Genomic DNA, 22,374 nt, shown 5'->3' with positions numbered 1-22,374 from the left:
GGGGGGTAAGGGCTAGGGTTCAAGTCTCTAGGAGAGAACTTCACACATATATATACTTAGATTAGGCTAGAGTAGAATTTTATCTTGTATATAAAAAATAAAAATAAAAAGATGATGAAAATTGGCTTATTTTTTTGATTTAATAAGTCATTTATCTTCTAATCTTATTATTTATTCCAATGCATAAGTGAATGGATCCAAACCCTTCTTTATTTATATACTAGTATTATGCCCATGTGATACATGACTTAATTAAGAATCATGTGTAAATTAAAGAAATTTTTTATTAATTTAATTAAAATTAAATAATAAAAATAAAGTAATCTTTTACGTTGGGTTATATAATGAATACATATTGTCTAAGACTGATATATAAAAAAAAAAAAAAAAAAAATCAAATATAAGTCTAGATAACTATGTAACTCTTTTTTCTTTTTTCCTTAGAAAAAACTATGTAACTAATATAAAATGAGATGCCTAAAAAAGTATTAAGGGAGCTTGCATAATATATATTAAGCTATAAAGCTAAAGTAATCACCATTGCATATATAAATGCAAAAGCCTTGAGTTCAATAATTATAAACAATCCAAAAATAATAATTGAAAGCATATTTAATTGGTAACCTCAATTCAATAATCAAGAATAATTCGAATCACTAATCTTTAAAAAATGTAAATAGAGAAACTAACATGAAAATTTAATTTTTGTCTTTGAATGACGGGGAGGAGACACCAAAACTTAGGCGAGTTTCACCCTAAAAAAAAAAAAGAGGGTATATATACACAAAAACTTCAAGATTTTTTTTTTAAATTAAAAAAACTAAAAGTTAAAACATTGGCAATAAGTTTGCATCGATAATTGAAAATAACTTTTAAGATATAATGAGAATTGAGAAGTAAATAACTTCATTAGCATTGAGATACAATGAGAATTGAGAAGCAAAACATGTTATAATAATTAAACAAAAACCTATTAAATTTGATTAAAAAAAAATCATAGCATACAAATACATACCTTTGTAGGTGCTGTAGATAAAAGAATGGAAGACTAAACCAAAAAACCATACAATAGGTTGGGGAATTAAAAAACACACCTAATAATTGTGTGTGTGTATATATATATACACACACACACATATATCCGCACTCCGCCTAAAAGGAATCAAAGTAAAAATCAAATATCCTAAACTTCATATATATGTATCTATATACATACATACATATATATATATCCACACTCCGCCAAAAAGGAATCAAAGTAAAAATCAAATATCTTAAACTTCTTGAAGTCTACGTTAACATAGAGTTCTGAAGAAACCAAATTGCAAAACAATTTAGATAACAACAAAAAAAAATAAATAAATATTACACTCGATATATATCACCATATGCTACATACCATTATGCCCTGGTGCTATTCGAACTCATTAATTTATGTGGGACTCTAATTCTATCAATTAAACTTTTTATAAGGAAAAAAAAAAAAAAACCTAATTTTCTATCATATGTATCAAACTTTTCCTCTACATGTCAAATTTTTATCTTCACCAACAATGTCTTTTTTCTTTGATTTTTTTTTTTTTTTTTGGGTGGATATATATCATTTTTGGGATAGATTTACATTAATGGAGATGTACGGTTTGTTAGGATTATTCATCAAATGCCTAGATAGTGTTAAATTCTAATACCTCACAGTTCTAAGCTTATCGTACTTCTTTCTAATATATATCAATTCAGCAATAAACTTTCTACATTTTATTTAGGAAAAAAAAAGTTTAATCTTTCTACAACCGATCAAGATAATTTACAATGATTAGATCTTCCTTAAGTATAGTGGTTGTATGACACTAACCAACTAAATTTAATTTTTTTAAATGAAATTTAATGAATTTTCTGCAATTTGGTGCAACCAAGACTTTTTAGCCAAATTTTTATTATATAGTGTGTGTGTGAGTGTGTATATATATATCTTGAACATACTTTTGAACATGTTTGGCTTCATAAGCCCCCGTACAACTCTAAGTGAGACATTTTTATATATTTAAATATCAATGAAATAACACTTATTTATTTATTTTTATTTAAAATCTATTCTTGCATTTTTTTTAATATTAAAATTTATGAATTAAGCTTTTTTTTTTTCAAAATTTAATAGTATCTTCTTTTCAATTGATAACATGTTTAATCCTCTTAAACTTTCTTATAACATAATTGATTTTAGATAAAATTTTATTAATTTTTATTTTTAAAACTTTTTTTTTTTGGGTAGAAGCAGTCGTAACATGTATTTCAAATTATGTAAACAATACATGCATTTGAAAAGTAATTTAGTATTTTTTTTTTAGTTTAATATGCCAATTAGAGTACATTCTTCTATTCATAAAACTTTTTTTAAATTTTAGTCCTTAAATAAATTTAAACCACTAATATATATATATATATATGTGTGTGTGTGTATAAAGCACTACACAATAAAAAATTATTGCAATACAGCTAAAATAAAATAAATTTTAAAGTATAAAACAATAAGATTTGATTTATTATATTCGCTATTGCAATTTCACTTAACAATAAAATCACCTAATAGCCCCAACCTTCATAAGTAAGACAAATTCAATTAAAATTAATTTAACAATAGAAATTTTCACATCAATGGTATATAAAATACACATAAAACTAAAGATTTGATAAATAATTAAGGAGAAGGAAAGAAGTTGATGAAGACTTTATAGGTGAAGTCCCGAAAGATATAATAAACTTGTTTACTTTATGTGACATATATGAGAGAGAGAGAGAGAGAGAGAGAGACCTTTGATGGGAAGAATGAAAGACTCTTTATATATATAGTAAATGAGGAAAACTCTTTTTTTAAAGTGAAAAAGAGAGAAAAAGATACGAGTTTCTCCAATTTTAACCAGACATAGAACACTCTACTAAAAGAAAAAGTAAATAGATGTGAGATATAATTTATTTGTGGTTGCTACATTAGTATAGTATCATCTAATCAAAATTATAAGACTTTCTTTTTTTGAGAGTCTTAAGCAATTACCTAAATTGTTAAGGTAACCAGACATAGAACACTCTACTAAAAGAAAAGGTAAATAGAAGTGAGATATAATTTATTTGTGGTTGCTACATTAGTATAGTATTATACTTATCAAAATTATGAGACTTCCCTTTTTTTGAAAGTCTTAAGCAATTACCTAAATTGTTAAGGAAAAAAAATTCAAATTTGCTCTTAGGCAAAGTTGTTGTTGTTGTTTTTTTTTTTTTAACAATATGATAAAATTTCAACTTATTATGAAGTCCACTTCATGATGATTGTTCTTTATCATTAAGTTCAAAATACCAATTGGTTTTGAGTGTAAGCATGGTTTGAAATCAAAATCTCTTATTTGAAAAGAATAGATTTAACTATTTTTTTTTTAATAAACAGTAATACTTATTAGAAGATACATGAAAATAATAATAGTGTTTTAAACCGGATTTATAATACACTATATAATCAGAGTACAACTACAAAGGTTAGACCCTTTTGCAGTTGTAAATTGAGGTTATAAACAATGGACACTAGACACACAATCAACACAGGATAAACATTCCTATTATCTTTTTTTGAGTAAACAATAATACTTATTAGAATACACACGAAAATAATAATAGTGTTTTAAATTAGATTTATAATACATTACATAATCAGAGTACAACTACAAAAAGGTCTAACCTTTTTAGTTGTAGACTGGGGTTATAAATAGCGGACACTAGACATATATAACTAATGTGAGATTTTACCAATTAAGCTGAAAATTATAGCACATTTTTTCTTCTAATAAAAAATATATGCGCGCATGTGGGAAATGAATTTCTACAATTTTTTTAGTTAAAAACATGAGACATTGTTATTGGAACAATTCATACTTTGAAGATATTGGAATTGTATAAAAAAAAAAAAAAAGATATTGGAATTGAACCAAATCTAGAAAACAATTAAAAACTGAATTTAGTCAATGAAATTAAAACAATTCTATCTTATTAAGAGATTGTTAAAAGTATTTATGTATATAATGATTTTTTTTATTGTAATTTCAACTGTTTAATAATAAGTAGTTTCTAAAATTTACAAAATAAACTTTTATTAAAAAAAATTATAAATTCAACACACACACATATAAAGGTGCATAATTTTGAATCATTAATAATAAGTATTTTTTATGTGATCAATAGCTGAATGAAAATTATAAATTAAAATTTTATTTTTTTAGAAAACCTTTCAAATCATATGCACAATATTATATTACTATTTTTTTATATACATCTTAAGGAAGAATGAAGATTTAAACTTTGGATATCATTATTGAAAATACATGAAATTTCAGTTGAATAAAAGTTTATTAACCAATCGTACAAAACCATTAAGCATACACATAAAAGTAAAACTATAGATGATTTTACTTAATCCAATGAAGTAAATTTTTAAAATTTTCTATAGTAGTGTTTTATAGATTTGTTTGAAACTTTGATCCTAGAAGGAGGCGATTGTTTTGAATGGAAAAATGGAAAGTCCTCAAGCTGGAGAAATGAAGGCATAATTTCAAGACATCCTGTTGAAGGCAAAAGTCTATATGAGAAATGTGAATTTAGGCTAGGTATGGATAGCAGCAGATTGCGCGTCTGAGTTTTTTTAGTTGGGTCTCGTGTATGTGAATTTAGGCTGGGTATGGACAGTGGAAGACTGCGTGTTTGCGTTTTTTTAGTTGGGTCTTGTGTACTATTTACGAGACCTACAAGTACGGAAAAATGCAAATCTAACTTTAAAATTGGGTCTCACAGTATTATTCACACATTTAAAAATTATTTCACTATAGTATTTTTAGTTTTCAATTTTTAATTTTTAATTTTTAGCAATAAATGATATTCAAGCATATCCTTAATTAAGTCTCAAGGGAAGCAATACAGCTGCTCATCAACAAGGTTCTTGGGCTAGATCTCTTTCTTTTGTTGGGATGTCACTGATATTTCAACGCACAGGTGCTTTTTGGTGGGCCATTTGTATGTATGCTGTGTTTTGACTTTTGAGTTTTTGACTTTTGAGTTCTGTCAAAAGGTCTAGAGAAGTGCACCTTTGCCTTGTACACACCTAACGCTATAGAACAATTAGTACCGGTGTTCATTGAATTAATTTTTTATAATTACCGGTAGTAGTTCTTATACCAATAAGTATGTTTGGTAGACTGTAATAAGTATTGTAATGTAATAATTATTTTTATGGTATAACTATTCAGTAGTTTAGTTATTTTTTTATTACAAAAAATAGTCATTCCTTATGAATAGCTATTCTTTCAAATGAGAAATAACTATTCATCTCTAAAAGGGTTGTAATAGTTATTCTTTAATAGGTGTATTAATTTCTAAAATTAATATATTTTTAAATAAATAAACTTTCCATATGCACATAACAATTATGAAAATAATAAAAAATATCATAGAAAAATAACTAATCTCTCTTTCAAATTAAAAAAAAATAATTATTTTTTAGAAAATATAATTATATGAGTAAGATATTTTCTAAAATATATCTTAAGTTTGAATTATAATACTTTCATTTCATTGTCTTCAGTATTCTATTATTATATTGTCACCAAACAGATGAATAGTAATAAATATTACATTATAACATCTTGTATTCCTTTTAATACCTATTCCTATTCCTATTTAATTACCATTACAATCTACCAAACATGTTCCAAGTAATGAAATCTTTTTTTTTTTTGGAAGGCATAATGGAATCTAATCATACGTTAACAAATATATAAATTATGTCAAAATAGTATATGACAAAATGCTAATCCCTGAAAAAACTCGAGTTCTTTTGCCTTGTTTCTCCTTCGTATTCACTCGTTAATTTCCTCTCAATGAAATACTATCTTTCCATCCAAAAATTATGTATATTCCAAATAGACCCATCCGATATACTAAGTTGCATGAATAAAAATGTAATAAATCTTTTATAGAGGGTATATTGATTGAGGGGACTCCTATTACAACTCTAGTGAGGAATCATTTGTTTAACTACAAATTGACTTGTTTTCAAAAAAAGAAAAAAAAAAAAAAACTTTACAAATTGACTTAAAATGAGAGCACTTACACATGATTTTCTGAAAAAAAAAAAAAAAAAAAAAAAATCTATCAAAAAGTCATTCTATTTGCATAACCTTTTGTAATATATCGTACATCCAATTTTTTATATTACAATCCATCAAATTAAAATAATTAATTTTTTTTTTTTCTAAAATCATTGTTTAAAATGATATGAAAACTGTGGTTTAAAAAGTGTTATGAAAACACGTGTTTACAGAATTCATAAAGTAAAAAATGTGTTTGGTATCATATTTCAAATAATGCTTCAATATGTGAAAAAACATAATTGTATGTTTGGTATTTGTATATGTGTTTTTTTTTTTAAAGCTGACAAGTGGGCACCGTGATTGGAATTGAAGAATGAAACTTTATGTGTTGTCTAATCAAGTGGGCTCCATAGTTTTCAACATATTTACAAAATGTCATTGAGTAACGTTGTTTGAAAATTAAAAACTGGTAAAATGTGTTTTCTAAATTTAGTGTTTAAATACCTTAAAATGAGTAACGTAACTCAAACACTCCAAAAAAACACCTTTATCAAACACGCTGTTTTTTTTTTAGAACCACGGTTTTCAATATTTAAACATTGAAAACTATTGCTTGAAATTACATTCCAAACAAGCCTCTAGCCATTGCAGATTTAAGGCATCTAAACCCATTGCCGCCTAAACTCATTAGGTTCATCCACTCGAAACCCATTGCCACCAAACCCATTATTGCCTGATTCGCCCCCCACCAAAACCCAAATATAAACCCATTCCCACCCTAAAATGTGATCCCACTATAGCAAACAATGACAATGAACCAACGACTTCTAACTAGTGACATTAATGGCTTCAAACCAATAATATTGACCCATAAGCAAATGATGATATCTATTCAGCTTGATTTTGAGAGAGAACTAATTTGTGAATAAATGGTGGAGAGAGGAGAGAGATGTTAAAGAGCAAAGAGATTGAATAAAAACAGAAGATAAAAGATGTAAAAAACTATAGTTCCTTTATATATTTAGAAGATAATTGTGCATTTTCCAAAATTTTGAACAATGATGCAAAACTAGGTGTAAAGAAACAAAAAAAAAAAAAAAAAAAAAAACCATTTTTGGTTTTTACATTTTGAAGTTACTATCAATTTGGTTCTTATATTTTAGTAGTGGTCAATTTGGTCCCTGTTATTTTCAACTTGCCGTCAATTTAGCCTCTACTGTCAAATCATAACTTTTGTTGCACTTTATAAGCAACAAAAACATAAAATCAAATTTACTAGTCTCCAACTTTGGTAGACACAAATATGAACTTAGAAACTAAAAAAAAAAAAATGCATATTTAGACCTAGAATGACTACAATTTGAAAATAATAGAGATCAAAGTCATTATAAATTGAAAATAATATGGACCAAATTGATTACTACTAAAATGTAAAAACCAGATTGACAGTAACCCATAAAATGTAAGGACTAAAATGATATTTTCGGGTTATGTAAATTGGTGTACAACACCAAGTGTGAATATTCTAATCCAACTTATAAACAACTTATAAAACTTTTTCCACCCCAAGTACAGCTGTTTTTTAAGCCAAATACATCAATAAAATAAAATGTCCATAAATGGGCATTTAATAGTATAAACAGTTATTGTTACCCCCTCAATTATTATTCAAGTCTCTCAGACTCTTGAGATTCATGAGTTCTTAGTTTCGAAACATCTAATCAGCATCTTGAGAATATATTTAAGAAATTCATCTATATAAATCATCTAATTTATGAGAAATATGGATTAGACACGCCCAAAAATTGTCAAGCATTCGAATAGATATAAAGAAACTCATTTAAAAGGAGAAAAATAATAAGTCTAGACTCTCTATGGTCCAAAACAATAAAACCACTTGCCTGATGGTAAGAAGTCATCACAACCCATCACCATCGCATTGCAAATTCAAGATTGTGATACGCCCCATCTAGCGCCATGGTGGTTCGGGGCCATATATGATAGTGTCCTAAGTGGGCCGAGATCAGTGAAAACACCTACCAATTTCCATAGAAAGATAATTTTGCCAATAAGAAAAAAGTGTACATTTCTTGATTTGACACTGGCATATGTATTTAGGGGGTTGGGGATTGGACAAGTCCTCACGCAAGAATTTTGTGGCGTTGTTGTGGCAGTCCTGATAATACCACAATTTCAAGGGTCAAAAAACCAACACTACCCTTTACTGTAAATTCCAAACTGTACACAAACGCGACCCTACTCCCGTACACACACACACACACACCCATAAAGCCAGAAAGTCCTCTGCCATTACCAAATCACAGCAAAAAAAAAAAATTAACCCCAAAAACCAAAAAAACCAAAAAACCCAAACAAATTACCAATATTTTTTTTATTGTACCAAAAAAAAAAAAAAAACCCACTAGGGTTTGACTGGAAAAAACTGCGGATCGCGTGCAAAAAAGCCAGAGAGTCAGAAATTTCACCGATTCCGTTAACTTCGCGCTTCTCTCCGTCACAGAGATCTATTCTATTCTCTGTTGTTTCCGAAAATCCCGCTTTTTTTTTAGAGAGAGAGAGAGAGAGAGAGAATTTTGTTGCAATTTTAGAGAGAGAAAATGAGCGAGTGAGTGAGAGACAGAGGTGGGGTTTTTTTTTGAACGTTGGGATCGGAGGGCTTATATGGGTTTTTCTTAAAATTTGGGAAGTGGGTTTTGGAGGGTGTTTTCTAAAAGTGTTTTTTTTTTTTTTTTTTTTAAGAAAAAACAAAAATTTATAGTTTTGGTGGGTTTGTGGGGTTTAGTGGGTGTGTTGTGAATTTTGGGTTGATTTTGCATGCAATCTGGTGGAGGAGGAGGAGGGCCCGGCCGGGTGGGACCGGCGGGGCGGGCGGCATCCACATCATCGGCTGCGTCGCCGTCCTCTTCGTCTTCGGCCGTGTCGACCCCGCACTTGGGGTTTGATTCGATGCAGCAGCAACAGCAACAACAGCAACAGCAGCAGCAGCAGCAGCAGCTGGGGTCTAGGCAGGTGAGAGCTTGTTGGTGTAATTGAATTGTGTATTTTGTGAGAATTTTGGTTGAATTAGGAAATGGGGGGGTTTTGGAGTTGGGGAGTGTTGAGTGTTAGAGTGTGAGTGTGAGTGTGAGTGTGTGAGTGGATTTTGGTGGAACATTTGTTGAATTGGGGATGTGGGTTTTGGAATTGGGAGTGTTTTGGCAAATGGGTGTGAGTGAATTTGTGTCATTAATGGTTTTTTGGGGGGGGTGGGGGGGTTGATGATTGTCACATTATGTATATACATTTTGGGAGTTGGAATTTGTTTTGTTTTATTTTTGGTTGGAAACTAGTGGGAATGAATTTTTGTAATTAATATACTATGTTGTGTGGTGTAGTTACCATAGTACGCAGGTTATTGGTTAGTTGTTTAGTTGACTTTCTGGTTAACCAAGTCTGAAGAGTTATTCTAGGAGACAAAGTTGGCATATCTTAATTTGGAAGAAAATGGGAACTGATGGTTTCATTGAACTTTGAGATGCTTAGCTTTTGTTGGGCTTCAACTTCAGGCGGCTCAACTCTAGAGGGGGATGAGTTATACTTCGGTTCTGCTCTTGAATATAGTTAATGACCTTCGGCATTCATTGCCTATCACCACATATGTTGTTAGATTATAGGGGAACGTGTCTGTTTTCTTTATAATTTGTTTCTTATGCTTTTCATGGTTTTGATATATAATTTGGAATATGTTGAATGGGATATGGAGGTCAAATTAGGTTTACCCTTGTTTGGGTTTGTGAAGTTGCTCACAGATGGTTTACATGAATATGGATTTTGGGTTTGTTTACTAAAGTGAGAGAAGTTGATTAACAGCAGAAAAAGGTGGTACCATGAGTTCAATGTCACAGCTTGCCACTATTGATCTTAGGAAATAAGATCAAAATGATGTAATGAGCTGTAATATTGCACTTTCCACACAATGTCTCAAGTTGTTCTGCTGGCTAATCCACATGATCTCAAGGTCCTAGTCCTCTGTGTATTTTTGTTCAATGTAAATTTTCTAGAAATTTTCCTTATCCACAATTTTCTTTCTTACTTTTTGTTGACCTCCAATGTATGTCTCATCCTCTGTTTGTTGAGCATTGATGCCCTGGACTACTGCACTTCATAATCATAACTATTGCTTAAGTTCTTATGAATATATATTTATAAATATGTCAATTCATTGGTGGACATAATTTTCTATTTCTTTTTTCTTTTCATAGATTGTCACGGTTCTCTGTATTGCTCGCTTACATATTGAATGTATGTTGCATAACTTCTATAATTTCATATATTTTAGGAACAGTATGTATTGATTTTGGAGCTTTTTCTGTTTTTTTGCCTTCTTGATTATGCGAAGTCACTGATGTTTGCATCTCCCATATCATTACCATGTATTGATTTGGAATAAAAAATTTGCAAATGAAAGTTGGGAATAAATTTTTATTTTTATTTTTATTATATATATATATATATATATATAATTCAACCTCGAGTCATTAATGTAATGGGGTTTTCTCATGGAATGATAACTGGATTTAACTATGTATCATTTATTGTTCATGCAGTCATTACAACAACAGTTGCATAGAAAACCTGAAGGGAATGAAGCCTTTCTAGCATATCAAGCTAGTCTCCAAGGGGTTCTAGGAGGGAACAACTTTGCTTCATCTCCTGGCTCTATGCAACTGCCTCCACAGTCTAGGAAATTCATTGAATTGGCTCAACAACACAGTTCCCCCCATGAGGGCCAGAATACAAATCAAGCTATTGATCAACAAATGCTAAGTCCAGTTCAACAAGCTTATCTTCAATATGCCTTTCAAGCTCAACAAAAATCAGCTTTGGCAATGCAATCACAGCATCATGCTAAAATGGGTATGTTAGGTCCACCACCAGGGAAGGATCAGGACATGCGAATGGCAAATCTGAAAATGCAGGATCTCATTTCCATGCAGGGGCCTAATCAGGCTCAGGCATCATCATCTAAAAACTCATCTGAACATTTTGGTCGTGGTGAAAAGCAGATGGATCAAGGGCAGCAACCTACCTCTGAACAGAGGAGTGAGCCAAAGCCTTCAACCCAGCTGACAGGCCATGGACAATTAGTACCTGGAAATATGGTGAGGCCTTTGCAAGCACCACAAGCTCAGCAGAGCATGCAAAACATGTCAAACAACCAGCTCATGTCTGCCCAGTTGCAGGCAATGCATTCGTGGGCACTTGAGCGCAATATTGATCTCTCACTGCCGGCAAATGCCAACTTGATGGCACAGCTCATACCATTGATGCAGTCTAGGATGGTTCCACAACAAAAGGCAAATGAAAGCAATATGGGTGCACAGTCATTACCTGCTCCAGTGTCAAAGCAGCAGGTCACTTCTCCATCAGTTGCGAGTGAGAGTTCTCCCCATGCTAATTCATCGAGTGATATATCTGGGCAGTCTGGCTCTGCAAAAGCAAGGCAGACTGTTTCAGCCAGCCCTTTTCGCTCGACTTCAAATGCTGGCATGGTTAACCATGCTAGCAACAATGCATTGCAGCAGTTTGGTACTCATGGCAGAGAGAATCAGGTGCCTTCTAGACAGCATGCTGGGATTGGTAATGGAATGCCATCAATGCATCCCCCTCAGTCCTCTGCCAACACAAGCCAAGGTGTGGATCATTCTCTGAGTGTGAAAAATACATTAAGTAGCCCAGAAGCTTCGCAGTTGCAGTACCTCAGGCAGTTAAATCGATCTTCTCCACAAGCAGCAGCTCCTACAAATGATGGGGGCTCTGGCAATAACATCCTTTCACCAGGTGGATCGTCTAGTCAGACGCCTCAACAGCGCTTTGGGTTCACCAAACAGCAATTGCATGTTCTTAAAGCACAAATACTAGCATTTAGGCGGCTGAAGGTCTGAACATCTATTTCTCTGTGTGTGTGTGTGCGTGCGCGTGTTTGCTAGTTTGTGTGTGATCTCTTGCTGCCTTTCTTTTTCCTCTTGAATAGTCTTTGGTCTTGTAACAATTTCTGAGTGGATGTTGTTACTTATTTCCTGTTGCTTGACAGAAAGGAGATCCTGGTCTGCCTCAAGAACTACTTCGAGCTATTGCTCCACCACCTCTCGAGTTGCAGCTGCCACAGCAAAATCCTGCTGCCGGAGGAAATAATCAGGATAAATCAGCTGGGAACATGGCAGCAGACTATCCAAGGCAAATAGAGTCCAATGAGAAGGATTCAACTGCTGTGGCATCAATTAATGGACAAACTTTCCCAAAAGAGGAAGCTTTTGTGGGAGATGAGAAAGCAACCATCAGCACAGCTCATTTGCAAGGTGTTCCGGCTGTAATGAAGGAACCTACACCAGTGGCATCTGCTGGAAAAGATGAGCAGCAATCCTCTGTATTTTCTGTTAAATCAGATCAGGATGTTGAACGTGGTATTCATAGAAATCCTGTTAAAAGTGATTTCCCAGTGGATAAGGGAAAGGCTATTGCACCACAGGCAGCTGCATCTGATGCAGTGCAAGTTAAGAAACCTGTACAAGCAAGCACTGCCCCCCAGCCAAAAGACGCTGGCTCCGCTAGAAAGTATCATGGGCCCCTATTTGATTTCCCCTTTTTCACTAGGAAACATGACTCTTTTGGGTCGGCAATGATGGTTAATAACAATAATAATCTAACATTGGCATATGATGTCAAAGATCTTCTTTTTGAGGAAGGCATGGAAGTGCTTACCAAGAAAAGGTCCGAAAATTTAAGAAAGATTGGTGGTTTACTGGCAGTGAACTTAGAGAGGAAAAGGATTAGGCCAGATCTTGTCTTGAGGCTGCAAATTGAAGAGAAAAAGCTTCGACTTTTAGATATACAGGCACGGTTAAGGGATGAAATTGATCAACAGCAACAAGAGATAATGGCAATGCCTGACAGGCCATATAGGAAATTTGTTCGGCTGTGTGAGCGTCAGCGACTGGAGCTCAGTAGACAAGTACAGGCCTCTCAGAAAGCTATGAGAGAGAAGCAACTTAAATCCATATTTCAGTGGCGTAAGAAGCTTCTTGAGGCTCACTGGGCCATCCGTGATGCACGAACTGCCCGCAATAGGGGGGTTGCCAAATATCATGAGAGGATGTTGAGAGAATTTTCAAAAAGAAAAGATGATGACAGGAATAAGAGGATGGAAGCATTGAAAAATAATGACGTTGAAAGGTACAGGGAGATGTTGCTAGAGCAACAGACAAGCATTCCAGGTGAAGCTGCAGAGAGATATGCTGTTCTCTCATCATTCTTGACTCAGACTGAAGAGTATCTACATAAACTGGGAAGTAAAATAACAGCTGCCAAAAACCAACAAGAAGTGGAAGAAGCAGCAAATGCTGCTGCAGCTGCTGCACGATTGCAGGCATGCTTTGTATCTCTTTCTCCTGCTTCCCCTGCCCCCCTCATACTTTTATTTTCTCTCAAAGCATCCTTTTTATTTGTCTATTTTTTGTTTTCCCATTTCTCATCTTTAAAAATCATTCCAGTTGTTTATGAACAAAAGACATTTCTTCCCAATTCATTAGCTGTGTGTGTTTGGTGATTCTGTGTTTCTGATTCATTTACTTATCTTTTTGCTGGCAAAAGGGTCTCTCGGAAGAAGAAGTTAGGGCAGCAGCGGCTTGTGCTGGGGAGGAAGTAATGATAAGAAATCAGTTCATGGAAATGAATGCACCTAAGGATACATCTGTTAGCAAGTAAGTAAATTTATTTGTTTAATTGTATGCTTCATGTTATAAAGTTCCAAGGGGGTGGGTGGCTCCATTGGGTAGAATTTTTTTACTATCTGTGGATTCAAAATGTGGCTTTGCAGTTATTGTTCCTCTTATTTATTAGTTTGATTAAGCTCAACTTATTAAGAGAATGATATGTAAATTGTTGTTTTTCTTGATTCGGCTCCCTTGTGCTGTACATGTAACTTTTCCTCATTATTGTCACCAGGTATTATACTCTTGCACACGCTGTGAATGAAAGGGTCATGAGGCAACCCTCAATGTTAAGGGCTGGAACGTTGAGGGACTATCAACTTGTAGGTTGCTGAAGGCTCTTTTGTACTCTGTTTTATATAGTAAGTCAGTTTTTAATCCATACTGTGTATGATTCTGCAGGTCGGGTTGCAATGGATGCTCTCTTTGTATAACAATAAATTAAATGGAATCTTGGCAGATGAGATGGGTCTTGGGAAGACTGTGCAGGTGATTTCTCTAGTTGTGCACAACTCAGAAAGTTAGCCTTAGTTATTTCGACTTTTGAGCCTGTTAGTGTGCCTGAAAATCTGTAAAAGTTAGATTTGATTGTATTCTTCTCTATCTAGGTAATGGCATTGATTGCTTACTTGATGGAGTTCAAAGGGAACTATGGCCCACATCTTATAATAGTTCCAAATGCTGTTTTGGTAAATTGGAAGGTTAGTATATTTTGTGTTCCATGTTAATGAGTCTCACCTTTTCCATTAGTATCTAACATGACAGAGTTCACTTTACAGAGTGAGCTCCATACTTGGCTGCCATCTGCGTCATGCATTTTTTATGTTGGTGGCAAGGATCAACGATCAAAATTATTTTCTCAAGTAAGAAGGATGCATTTGCTTATTTGCTTGATCTTTAAGTTTTTATTTTTATTTTTATTTTTTATAATAAATTTCATAACTTCTTATTTTTGTTATTACTTTGCTTATTTATTTAATTATTTAATTTTTCTGTAGGAGGTTTGTGCTATGAAATTTAATGTCCTTGTGACAACTTATGAGTTCATCATGTATGATCGTGCAAAACTTTCAAAAGTTGATTGGAAGTATATCATAATTGATGAAGCACAAAGGATGAAGGACAGGGAATCAGTTTTAGCACGTGATCTTGATAGATATCGCTGCCAGAGGCGCTTGCTTCTCACTGGGACGCCATTACAGGTCTGTTACAACAGTTTTTAATTCATGGTGATTAGACATTGTTTGACACAGATGCATATATTTATTTTTGTGTATATCTTAAAAAAAAAAAAAAAAAAATCTAATACGTCTCTCTTACCTTATGACCTTGCATAGCCCTAATTATATTAGTATTCGTTTTTCCTTGTAACATTATTTACAGCATTTTTAGGGCTGCGCTTTTCAATATAACTTTATTAGTATTCTTTTTTCTTTATAATATTGCTTTATCTAATATACATGTGCACACATGCACAACTCTTACTCATTTGGTTGGCAAACCAATTTGGCTGGTTTAACTGAAGCTGAAGCTTTAACTAAAGGTGTCCTGAGTGTAGTTCAAAACTGGATCCTAGTTCTTGGGTAACCATGAATTGCTTTCTATATATGATCAAATCCAGTCTATGCCATTATTTTTAGCTGCTCCTTCTGTAACCTATAAGCATGGAGGAAGAAATTTCAGTATACTTATTGAACAAGCAACACATAATACCTCTTCACTAAGTTTCTGAGCTGCATATCTGCATTTCCTTTCCTGCCTTTTCTGGGACTGTTGCGATTGAGCATGTGGCCTCTTCTATCACTCTTTGGCTACTTTTTCTTACATTGTTGCTAAATCAGTCTTTCTATGTGCTAATATGAGGTTGAATCTATTTTTCAAAATTTTTATTGGTAGTAATCTGGATCTATGATTTGGAAAGTTTGTTATTGATCCTCTAACAAAAAGAACATATTCTGTTACCATTTATCTAAGTTGGAATTTAGTCAGGAGTGGAAAGATTGCTCACATATACTTGAATGAAGAATAAAAGTGAAGGTTCATTATTTATATGTTTAAACTTATCGCTATAAATCGAATGCTTTTATTGAAAGCTACAAAGAAATTATTGATCTACTTGATCATTTATATTCATCCTTGTAATTTTATTCAAGTCATTGAGTTTAGTTGAACATGGAGTGATCTATCTTTTGCAGAATGATTTGAAGGAACTCTGGTCACTTTTAAACCTACTTCTTCCAGAAGTATTTGATAATCGGAAAGCATTTCACGATTGGTTCTCAAAGCCCTTTCAAAAGGAAGGTCCTTCACAGAATGCTGAGGATGATTGGCTTGAGACTGAAAAAAAGGTCATCATCATACACCGACTTCATCAAATTCTGGAGCCATTTATGCTCAGGCGTCGTGTTGAAGATGTTGAAGGCTCACTTCCACCTAAGGTATCATTGTGGCAGTCCTAGTTGGTCATATGAGTATATCTGTTCTTTTCACTGATCCTAACAACAATGTTGGATTGCAGGTTTCCATAGTTTTAAGATGTAGGATGTCAGCTATTCAGAGTGCCATTTATGATTGGATCAAATCCACTGGTACTCTTCGGGTTGATCCTGAAGATGAAAAGCGCAGGGCTCAAAAGAACCCAATTTACACGGCTAAAGTGTATAGAACTTTAAATAACAGATGTATGGAGCTTCGGAAAGCCTGCAATCATCCTCTGCTCAATTACCCATATTTCAATGACTTATCGAAGGACTTTCTCATAAGATCTTGTGGGAAATTGTGGATTATGGATAGAATTCTTATCAAACTTCAGAGAACTGGGCATCGAGTACTTCTCTTTAGTACAATGACAAAACTCCTTGATATATTGGAGGAATACTTGCAATGGCGACGACTTCTCTACAGGCGAATCGATGGAACAACTAGTTTAGAAGATCGTGAATCGGCTATTGTGGATTTTAATAGCCCTGATTCGGACTGCTTCATTTTCTTGCTTAGTATTCGTGCAGCTGGTCGGGGTCTTAATCTTCAGTCTGCTGACACAGTTATCATTTATGATCCTGATCCAAACCCTAAAAATGAGGAGCAGGCAGTGGCTAGAGCCCACCGTATTGGACAGACAAGAGAAGTCAAAGTCATTTATATGGAAGCAGTAGTTGATAAAATCTCTAGCCATCAGAAAGAAGATGAGCTCAGAAGTGGAGGTACAGTTGATATGGAGGATGACCTTGCTGGTAAGGATCGTTATATGGGATCTATTGAGAGCCTGATAAGGAACAACATTCAACAATATAAAATTGATATGGCTGATGAGGTTATTAATGCTGGACGCTTTGACCAGAGAACAACACATGAGGAGAGACGCTTGACTTTGGAAACATTATTGCATGATGAGGAGAGATATCAAGAAACTTTACATGATGTTCCCTCACTGCAGCAGGTCAATCGCATGATTGCTAGGAGCGAAGAGGAAGTTGAGTTATTTGATCAAATGGATGAGGAACTGGATTGGATTGAGGAGATGACAAGGTATGACCAGGTACCTAAGTGGCTTCGAACAAGTACTAGAGAAGTAAATACCACTGTTGCCGCGATTTCCAAAAGACCATCAAAGCACAATTTATTTGCTGGTAATATTGTTGTAGAATCTAGTGAAATGGGTTCTGATTCTTCTCCTAAGACTGAGAGGAAAAGGGGACGCCCAAAAGGGAAAAAGCATCCTAACTACAAGGAATTAGATGATGAAAATGGGGAATACTCTGAAGCAAGTTCTGATGAGAGAAATGGATATTCTGTTCATGAAGAAGAGGGAGAAATTGGAGAGTTTGAAGAGGATGAATTTAGTGGTGCTGTTGGGGCACCACCAATCAACAAAGACCCATCAGAAGAGGAGGGTGCAGTTTGTGATGGTGGATATGAGTATCCCCGGGCTTCAGAAAGTACAAAAAATAATCTCACAGTAGAAGAAGCAGGTTCCTCTGGATCATCCTCAGAAACTCGAAGAGTGGCACAAAGGAGGGTATCGCCTTCCATTTCTTCTCAGAAATTTGGGTCCCTGTCTGCTTTAGATGCTAGGCCAGGTTCTCAACCAAAAAGGCTGGTATGTGTCTTTCATTCTCTATGGATGGATGATTTATTGTCAGTTGGTTAATTTTTTTATATCTGCTCATTTTTGTTCTGTTAACATTTTTCCAGCCAGATGAACTTGAGGAAGGGGAAATTGCAGTATCTGGAGATTCTCACATGGACCACCAACAATCTGGAAGTTGGAATCATGATCGTGATGAAGGTGAAGATGAACAGGTTTTGCAACCCAAAATAAAGCGAAAACGTAGTCTTCGGGTTCGTCCCCGTCATACCATGGAAAGGCCAGAGGAGAAGTCTGGTAGTGAGACACAAGCTTTCCAACGAGGAGATGCGTCTCTGTTGCCATTCCAAGTGGACAATAGGTATCAAGCTCAGTTAAAGGCTGACTCTGAAACAAAAACATATGGAGAGCCCAATGTCTTTAAACATGATCAAGCCGATTCATCCTCAAAAAGTAGGCGAAATTTGCCATCAAGGAGAATAGCTAATACGTCAAAAGTGCATGCTTCACCAAAATCTAGCAGATTGAATAGCGTGTCTACTCCGGCAGAAGATGGTGAACAGTCAAGAGAAAATTGGGATGGTAAAGTTATGAATTCAAGTGGGACATCAGGTTATGGCACTAAGATGCCTGACAATGTCCAGAGAAGGGTATGCCTGTTGAACTGACCATATATCCATGATACTTGAAATCTTCATATTATAAATGTGGACACATTGAAAACTTAATTTAGTAATTGTTTCAGACCAACCATGAATGAATAAAATGATTAAAATCATAGACTACTTGTTAAGATTAAGCTTCATGCTTATGTTATTTATGCTATCAGCATCTCTGGTTTCCTTATGTATCTAGTATTATTTCTTACTAATTTAGGGAAGATGCCTAGCGTTTTGTACATGAAGAGTAAAATTTCATTGACAATTTGACCTTCTGATTATTGGGGGACAAGCATTATACTTATTTGGAAATTTTATAAATCATAGGATGGTGATATTGAGGTCATTTAGAGAAAGTGGTCTGGTGGACACAGCCTTCTATCATGCTTTCTTATAAGGACTTTTCCCATCTAAGCATCAAAGTCTAATATTAATATGATGCGATTTGGTGTATAAGTTGGAAATCTTGCATAGAATAACTTCCCTCTTACAATACTAGTGTTGACTTTTAATCTTTTTATTTTCTCTTTTCCTTGCCCGATTCTGGTTACATAATAAGAACTAACCCAAACTTTTTCTATTTGCAGTGCAAGAGTGTCATCACTAAGCTTCAAAGGAAAATAGGTAAGGAAGGTCCTCAAATTATACCTCTGCTAACAGATTTGTGGAAGAGGATTGAAAACTCTGGGTACGCGGGTGGATCAGGAAATAATCTTTTGGATTTACGAAAGATCGATCAGCGTATAGACAGATTAGAGTATAATGGAGTTATGGACCTTGTGTTTGATGTGCAGTTCATGTTGAAAAGTGCAATGCATTTTTATGGGTTCTCACATGAGGTATGATTGCTCATCTACAACATTTTACCCTAGCATTGCATTAATATCCTACTTTTGATATGGTTTCTTGTGTATTCATTTTCTTTTATCTTCTTTCCTTCTTTAAAAATTTTGATCCAAATTCTAGGTTTAAAACTCTTGTTTTAATTAGGTTCTGAATTCTTGTTTTTATTTTGAGCTCTTTTTTTGCAATTAATCAGTAAATCATAGAACTTAATTATCTGAAATATGAGAATTTATTATGTATAATTTTATATTAGCCCTACTTAATTTATTTAGGATGGCTTGAACAAGTTCTTTCTCGAAGTTATTGCCAAACACATCCCTCATCCCTCTCATATTCTGATGCCTATGTTTTGGAAATTCTTGTGCATCTAGAATTCCAAAAACTTCTGACAAAGTTTAGCTACAAAACTTGCTGTAGTCTTAGGCTACAACGTTACTCAATAAAATAAAAATTACTACATATTTTGAAAATCTAACTGTTGAATTACATGTTATTTGCTTTCTTCATACACATGTCAAATTTTATGTTAATCGGATATTATTTACTATATGATCTATAAGGTTATATTTTATTCATAATTTTAAACTACAAAAACTTGCAATTTAAAAAATTTATTGATGAAATAGCTATTGATCTTTAATTTTCTAGAAATTTTGTAAGCTTGGAGGTCATAAGAAGAAGTTGTAATCCAATTGTAAATTTGTCAAAATTCACTTTCAATAAAAAGATATTGAATAAGGATGTAGCCTTAAACTACAACCAATTTTGTAGTTAAACTTTGTCCAAAATTTCTACTTGCATTGCCAAGAATAATGTTACAATAATTTAAGGCCGGGGGCACTTATAATCTCCCAATTTCATTAATGAATTCATGATTTTTATACTGAAAAAATGAAAATAAAGAAATCATGATCTCACTGTCTGTTTATAATGCCCAGGTGAGATCTGAAGCAAGGAAAGTGCATGATCTCTTTTTTGATATCTTGAAGAATACATTTCCAGACTCAGATTTTCGAGAAGCCAGAAATGCGCTCTCTTTTTCTGGCCCATTTACTACCACTGCTGCTCCATCCCCAAGACAGCCAGCTGTTGGCCCAAGCAAGAGACACAAGTTGGTAAATGAGGTGGAACCTGATCCAGGCCCTCCACAGAAGCCACCACAGCGTGGACTCGTTTCCAGTGGTGACGAGACAAGAATTAGAAGCCATTTGTCCCAGAAGGAATCAAGGGTTGGGAGTGGAATTGGCAGTAGCCGAGAGCAATCTCAACAGGAAGATTCCCCACTTCTTACACATCCAGGAGAGCTGGTAATATGCAAGAAGAAGAGAAAAGACAGGGAGAAGTCGGCAGTGAAGCCTAGGACTGGACCAGCCGGCCCAGTTTCACCGCCTAGCATGGGACGTAGTATGAGAAGTCCTGGTTCAGGTTCAGTACCCAAGGACACAAGACAGACCCAACAAAGCACCCATCCGCAAGGATGGACCAACCAGCCTGCTCAACCAGCAAATGGGGATGGTGGGTCTGTTGGTTGGGCAAATCCTGTAAAGAGATTGAGGACAGATTCTGGAAAAAGGAGGCCAAGCCATCTATGACTGAGGTATAATGATTGTAATGGATAAATTTCTTCCTATTAACTTCAGGGCGCTGAGTTTATTATTAGAGGGGCCTTCGCTGCCTGTACTAGTGGAAATTAGCCATACTGTTAATAATAGCATAGGGTCTTTGTTCCTCTGTTGTATTTTACATCTCTTACCATGGTTAAGAATCAAATAGTTTTTTGGTTTTTTGTATCTGCCCCTTGCAGGTATCATGTTGCCCTGGATAACTGAAGCCTTTGTATAGATTTGCTTACATATTAATTTTCAGGCTTATCATACATCTTTCAACTATGCTTTTAACCTGACTAAGCAATCTCAATGTGACATCCTTTTTGAGTTGTTGAAACGTATTTGCACTATTATGTAACGGGAGATTGGAGAACCCACGCAAACCAAGCTTAATCCAAGGATGGACCTTCTAATCTTCTTTTTGTTTTTGTTTTGTTTTAATGACAATTTCATTCAAACCAACCAAATAGAGTTGCTACTCAAGACATTAAGAAAGTATCCTATGAAACGTCTCACACACTCGAATGTTGTGAGGACATTCTATGCGACGGTCTCATAAGACAGCATAGCTACAAACAACAAACAGATGGGTTCACAACGTACAAACAGACGGTTTCACAATGACACAACGCTGTGGAATGCTTACTCAACTAACCAAGATTTTTACAGTAGCCTATATCTGACATCATAAATATTGGCTTTTCAGATTTCTTCTACAATTGAACTTTCAACCATATTTCCTGCTCTAAAATATTATAGATACAACCAAAGCGAACCTAACAATAATTGAGTTACAAGCCTCTTCGAGTCCTTGACACAATGCTTTTAATATTCTTGCCTTTCAACTTTTCAGCAGCCTCTTGTAGTTCATAATCCAATCAACCAACCTCCCCTAATAAACTGAGGCAATCAGAGAACAAGTGATCATTGACTCGACTTTGCTTCTATATTTGGACATCCTCTTCTTATTAGTAGCTTTCTGTCTTTAATAACCAGCCAGCCTAATAAAAGCATGCATGTGAAAACCAAATCAATTTCCACCACTTTACCTACTGCCTTTTAAGTCTTTAAGTTCTTCTCAAAGCAGAAATACAACTAAACACCCCATTTGAAGCAGTCCACACTATTTTGAATAATAGATGAAAGTTTTGCATCCATGCTACTTTCAGCATTTAGATACAACGGACCCTCTAAATACCAGTTACCTTGCAATTGCAAAAGGGAAATAAAAGATTAAGTCTCCATTCCAAGCAACTCGCCTAAACTGCAACAACTTCTTTC

At 34.2% G+C, this 22,374-nt stretch overlaps 1 protein-coding gene across 1 annotated transcript; it reads left to right on the top strand.

The window, feature by feature from the left end:
• The first annotated feature begins 8,275 nt into the window (after nucleotides 1-8,275).
• On the top strand, nucleotides 8,276-21,375 carry LOC126721633 (ATP-dependent helicase BRM). The gene is made up of 14 exons (XM_050424685.1): nucleotides 8,276-9,155; nucleotides 10,733-12,064; nucleotides 12,220-13,551; nucleotides 13,776-13,885; nucleotides 14,130-14,217; nucleotides 14,297-14,383; nucleotides 14,503-14,595; nucleotides 14,674-14,757; nucleotides 14,893-15,096; nucleotides 16,090-16,332; nucleotides 16,413-17,993; nucleotides 18,089-18,631; nucleotides 19,228-19,479; nucleotides 20,425-21,375. Exons 1-14 carry the CDS (start codon nucleotides 8,961-8,963, stop codon nucleotides 21,076-21,078), a joined length of 6,798 nt encoding a protein of 2,265 aa, XP_050280642.1. The 5' UTR covers nucleotides 8,276-8,960; the 3' UTR covers nucleotides 21,079-21,375.
• Nucleotides 21,376-22,374: the final 999 nt, after the last annotated feature.

This window comes from Quercus robur, chromosome 4, assembly GCF_932294415.1.
Source record: "Quercus robur chromosome 4, dhQueRobu3.1, whole genome shotgun sequence".
NCBI lineage: Eukaryota > Viridiplantae > Streptophyta > Magnoliopsida > Fagales > Fagaceae > Quercus > Quercus robur.
This window is presented reverse-complemented; position numbering and strand designations above follow the sequence as displayed.

Bases quoted from the DNA above. Each gene is read 5' to 3' on its own strand.
- LOC126721633 (XM_050424685.1), top strand. From the start codon at position 8,961: ATGCAATCTGGTGGAGGAGGAGGAGGGCCCGGCCGGGTGGGACCGGCG. The intron at 9,156-10,732 runs GTGAGAGCTTGT...TTGTTCATGCAG, and splicing joins AGCAGCTGGGGTCTAGGCAG to TCATTACAACAACAGTTGCA. The intron at 17,994-18,088 runs GTATGTGTCTTT...ACATTTTTCCAG, and splicing joins GTTCTCAACCAAAAAGGCTG to CCAGATGAACTTGAGGAAGG.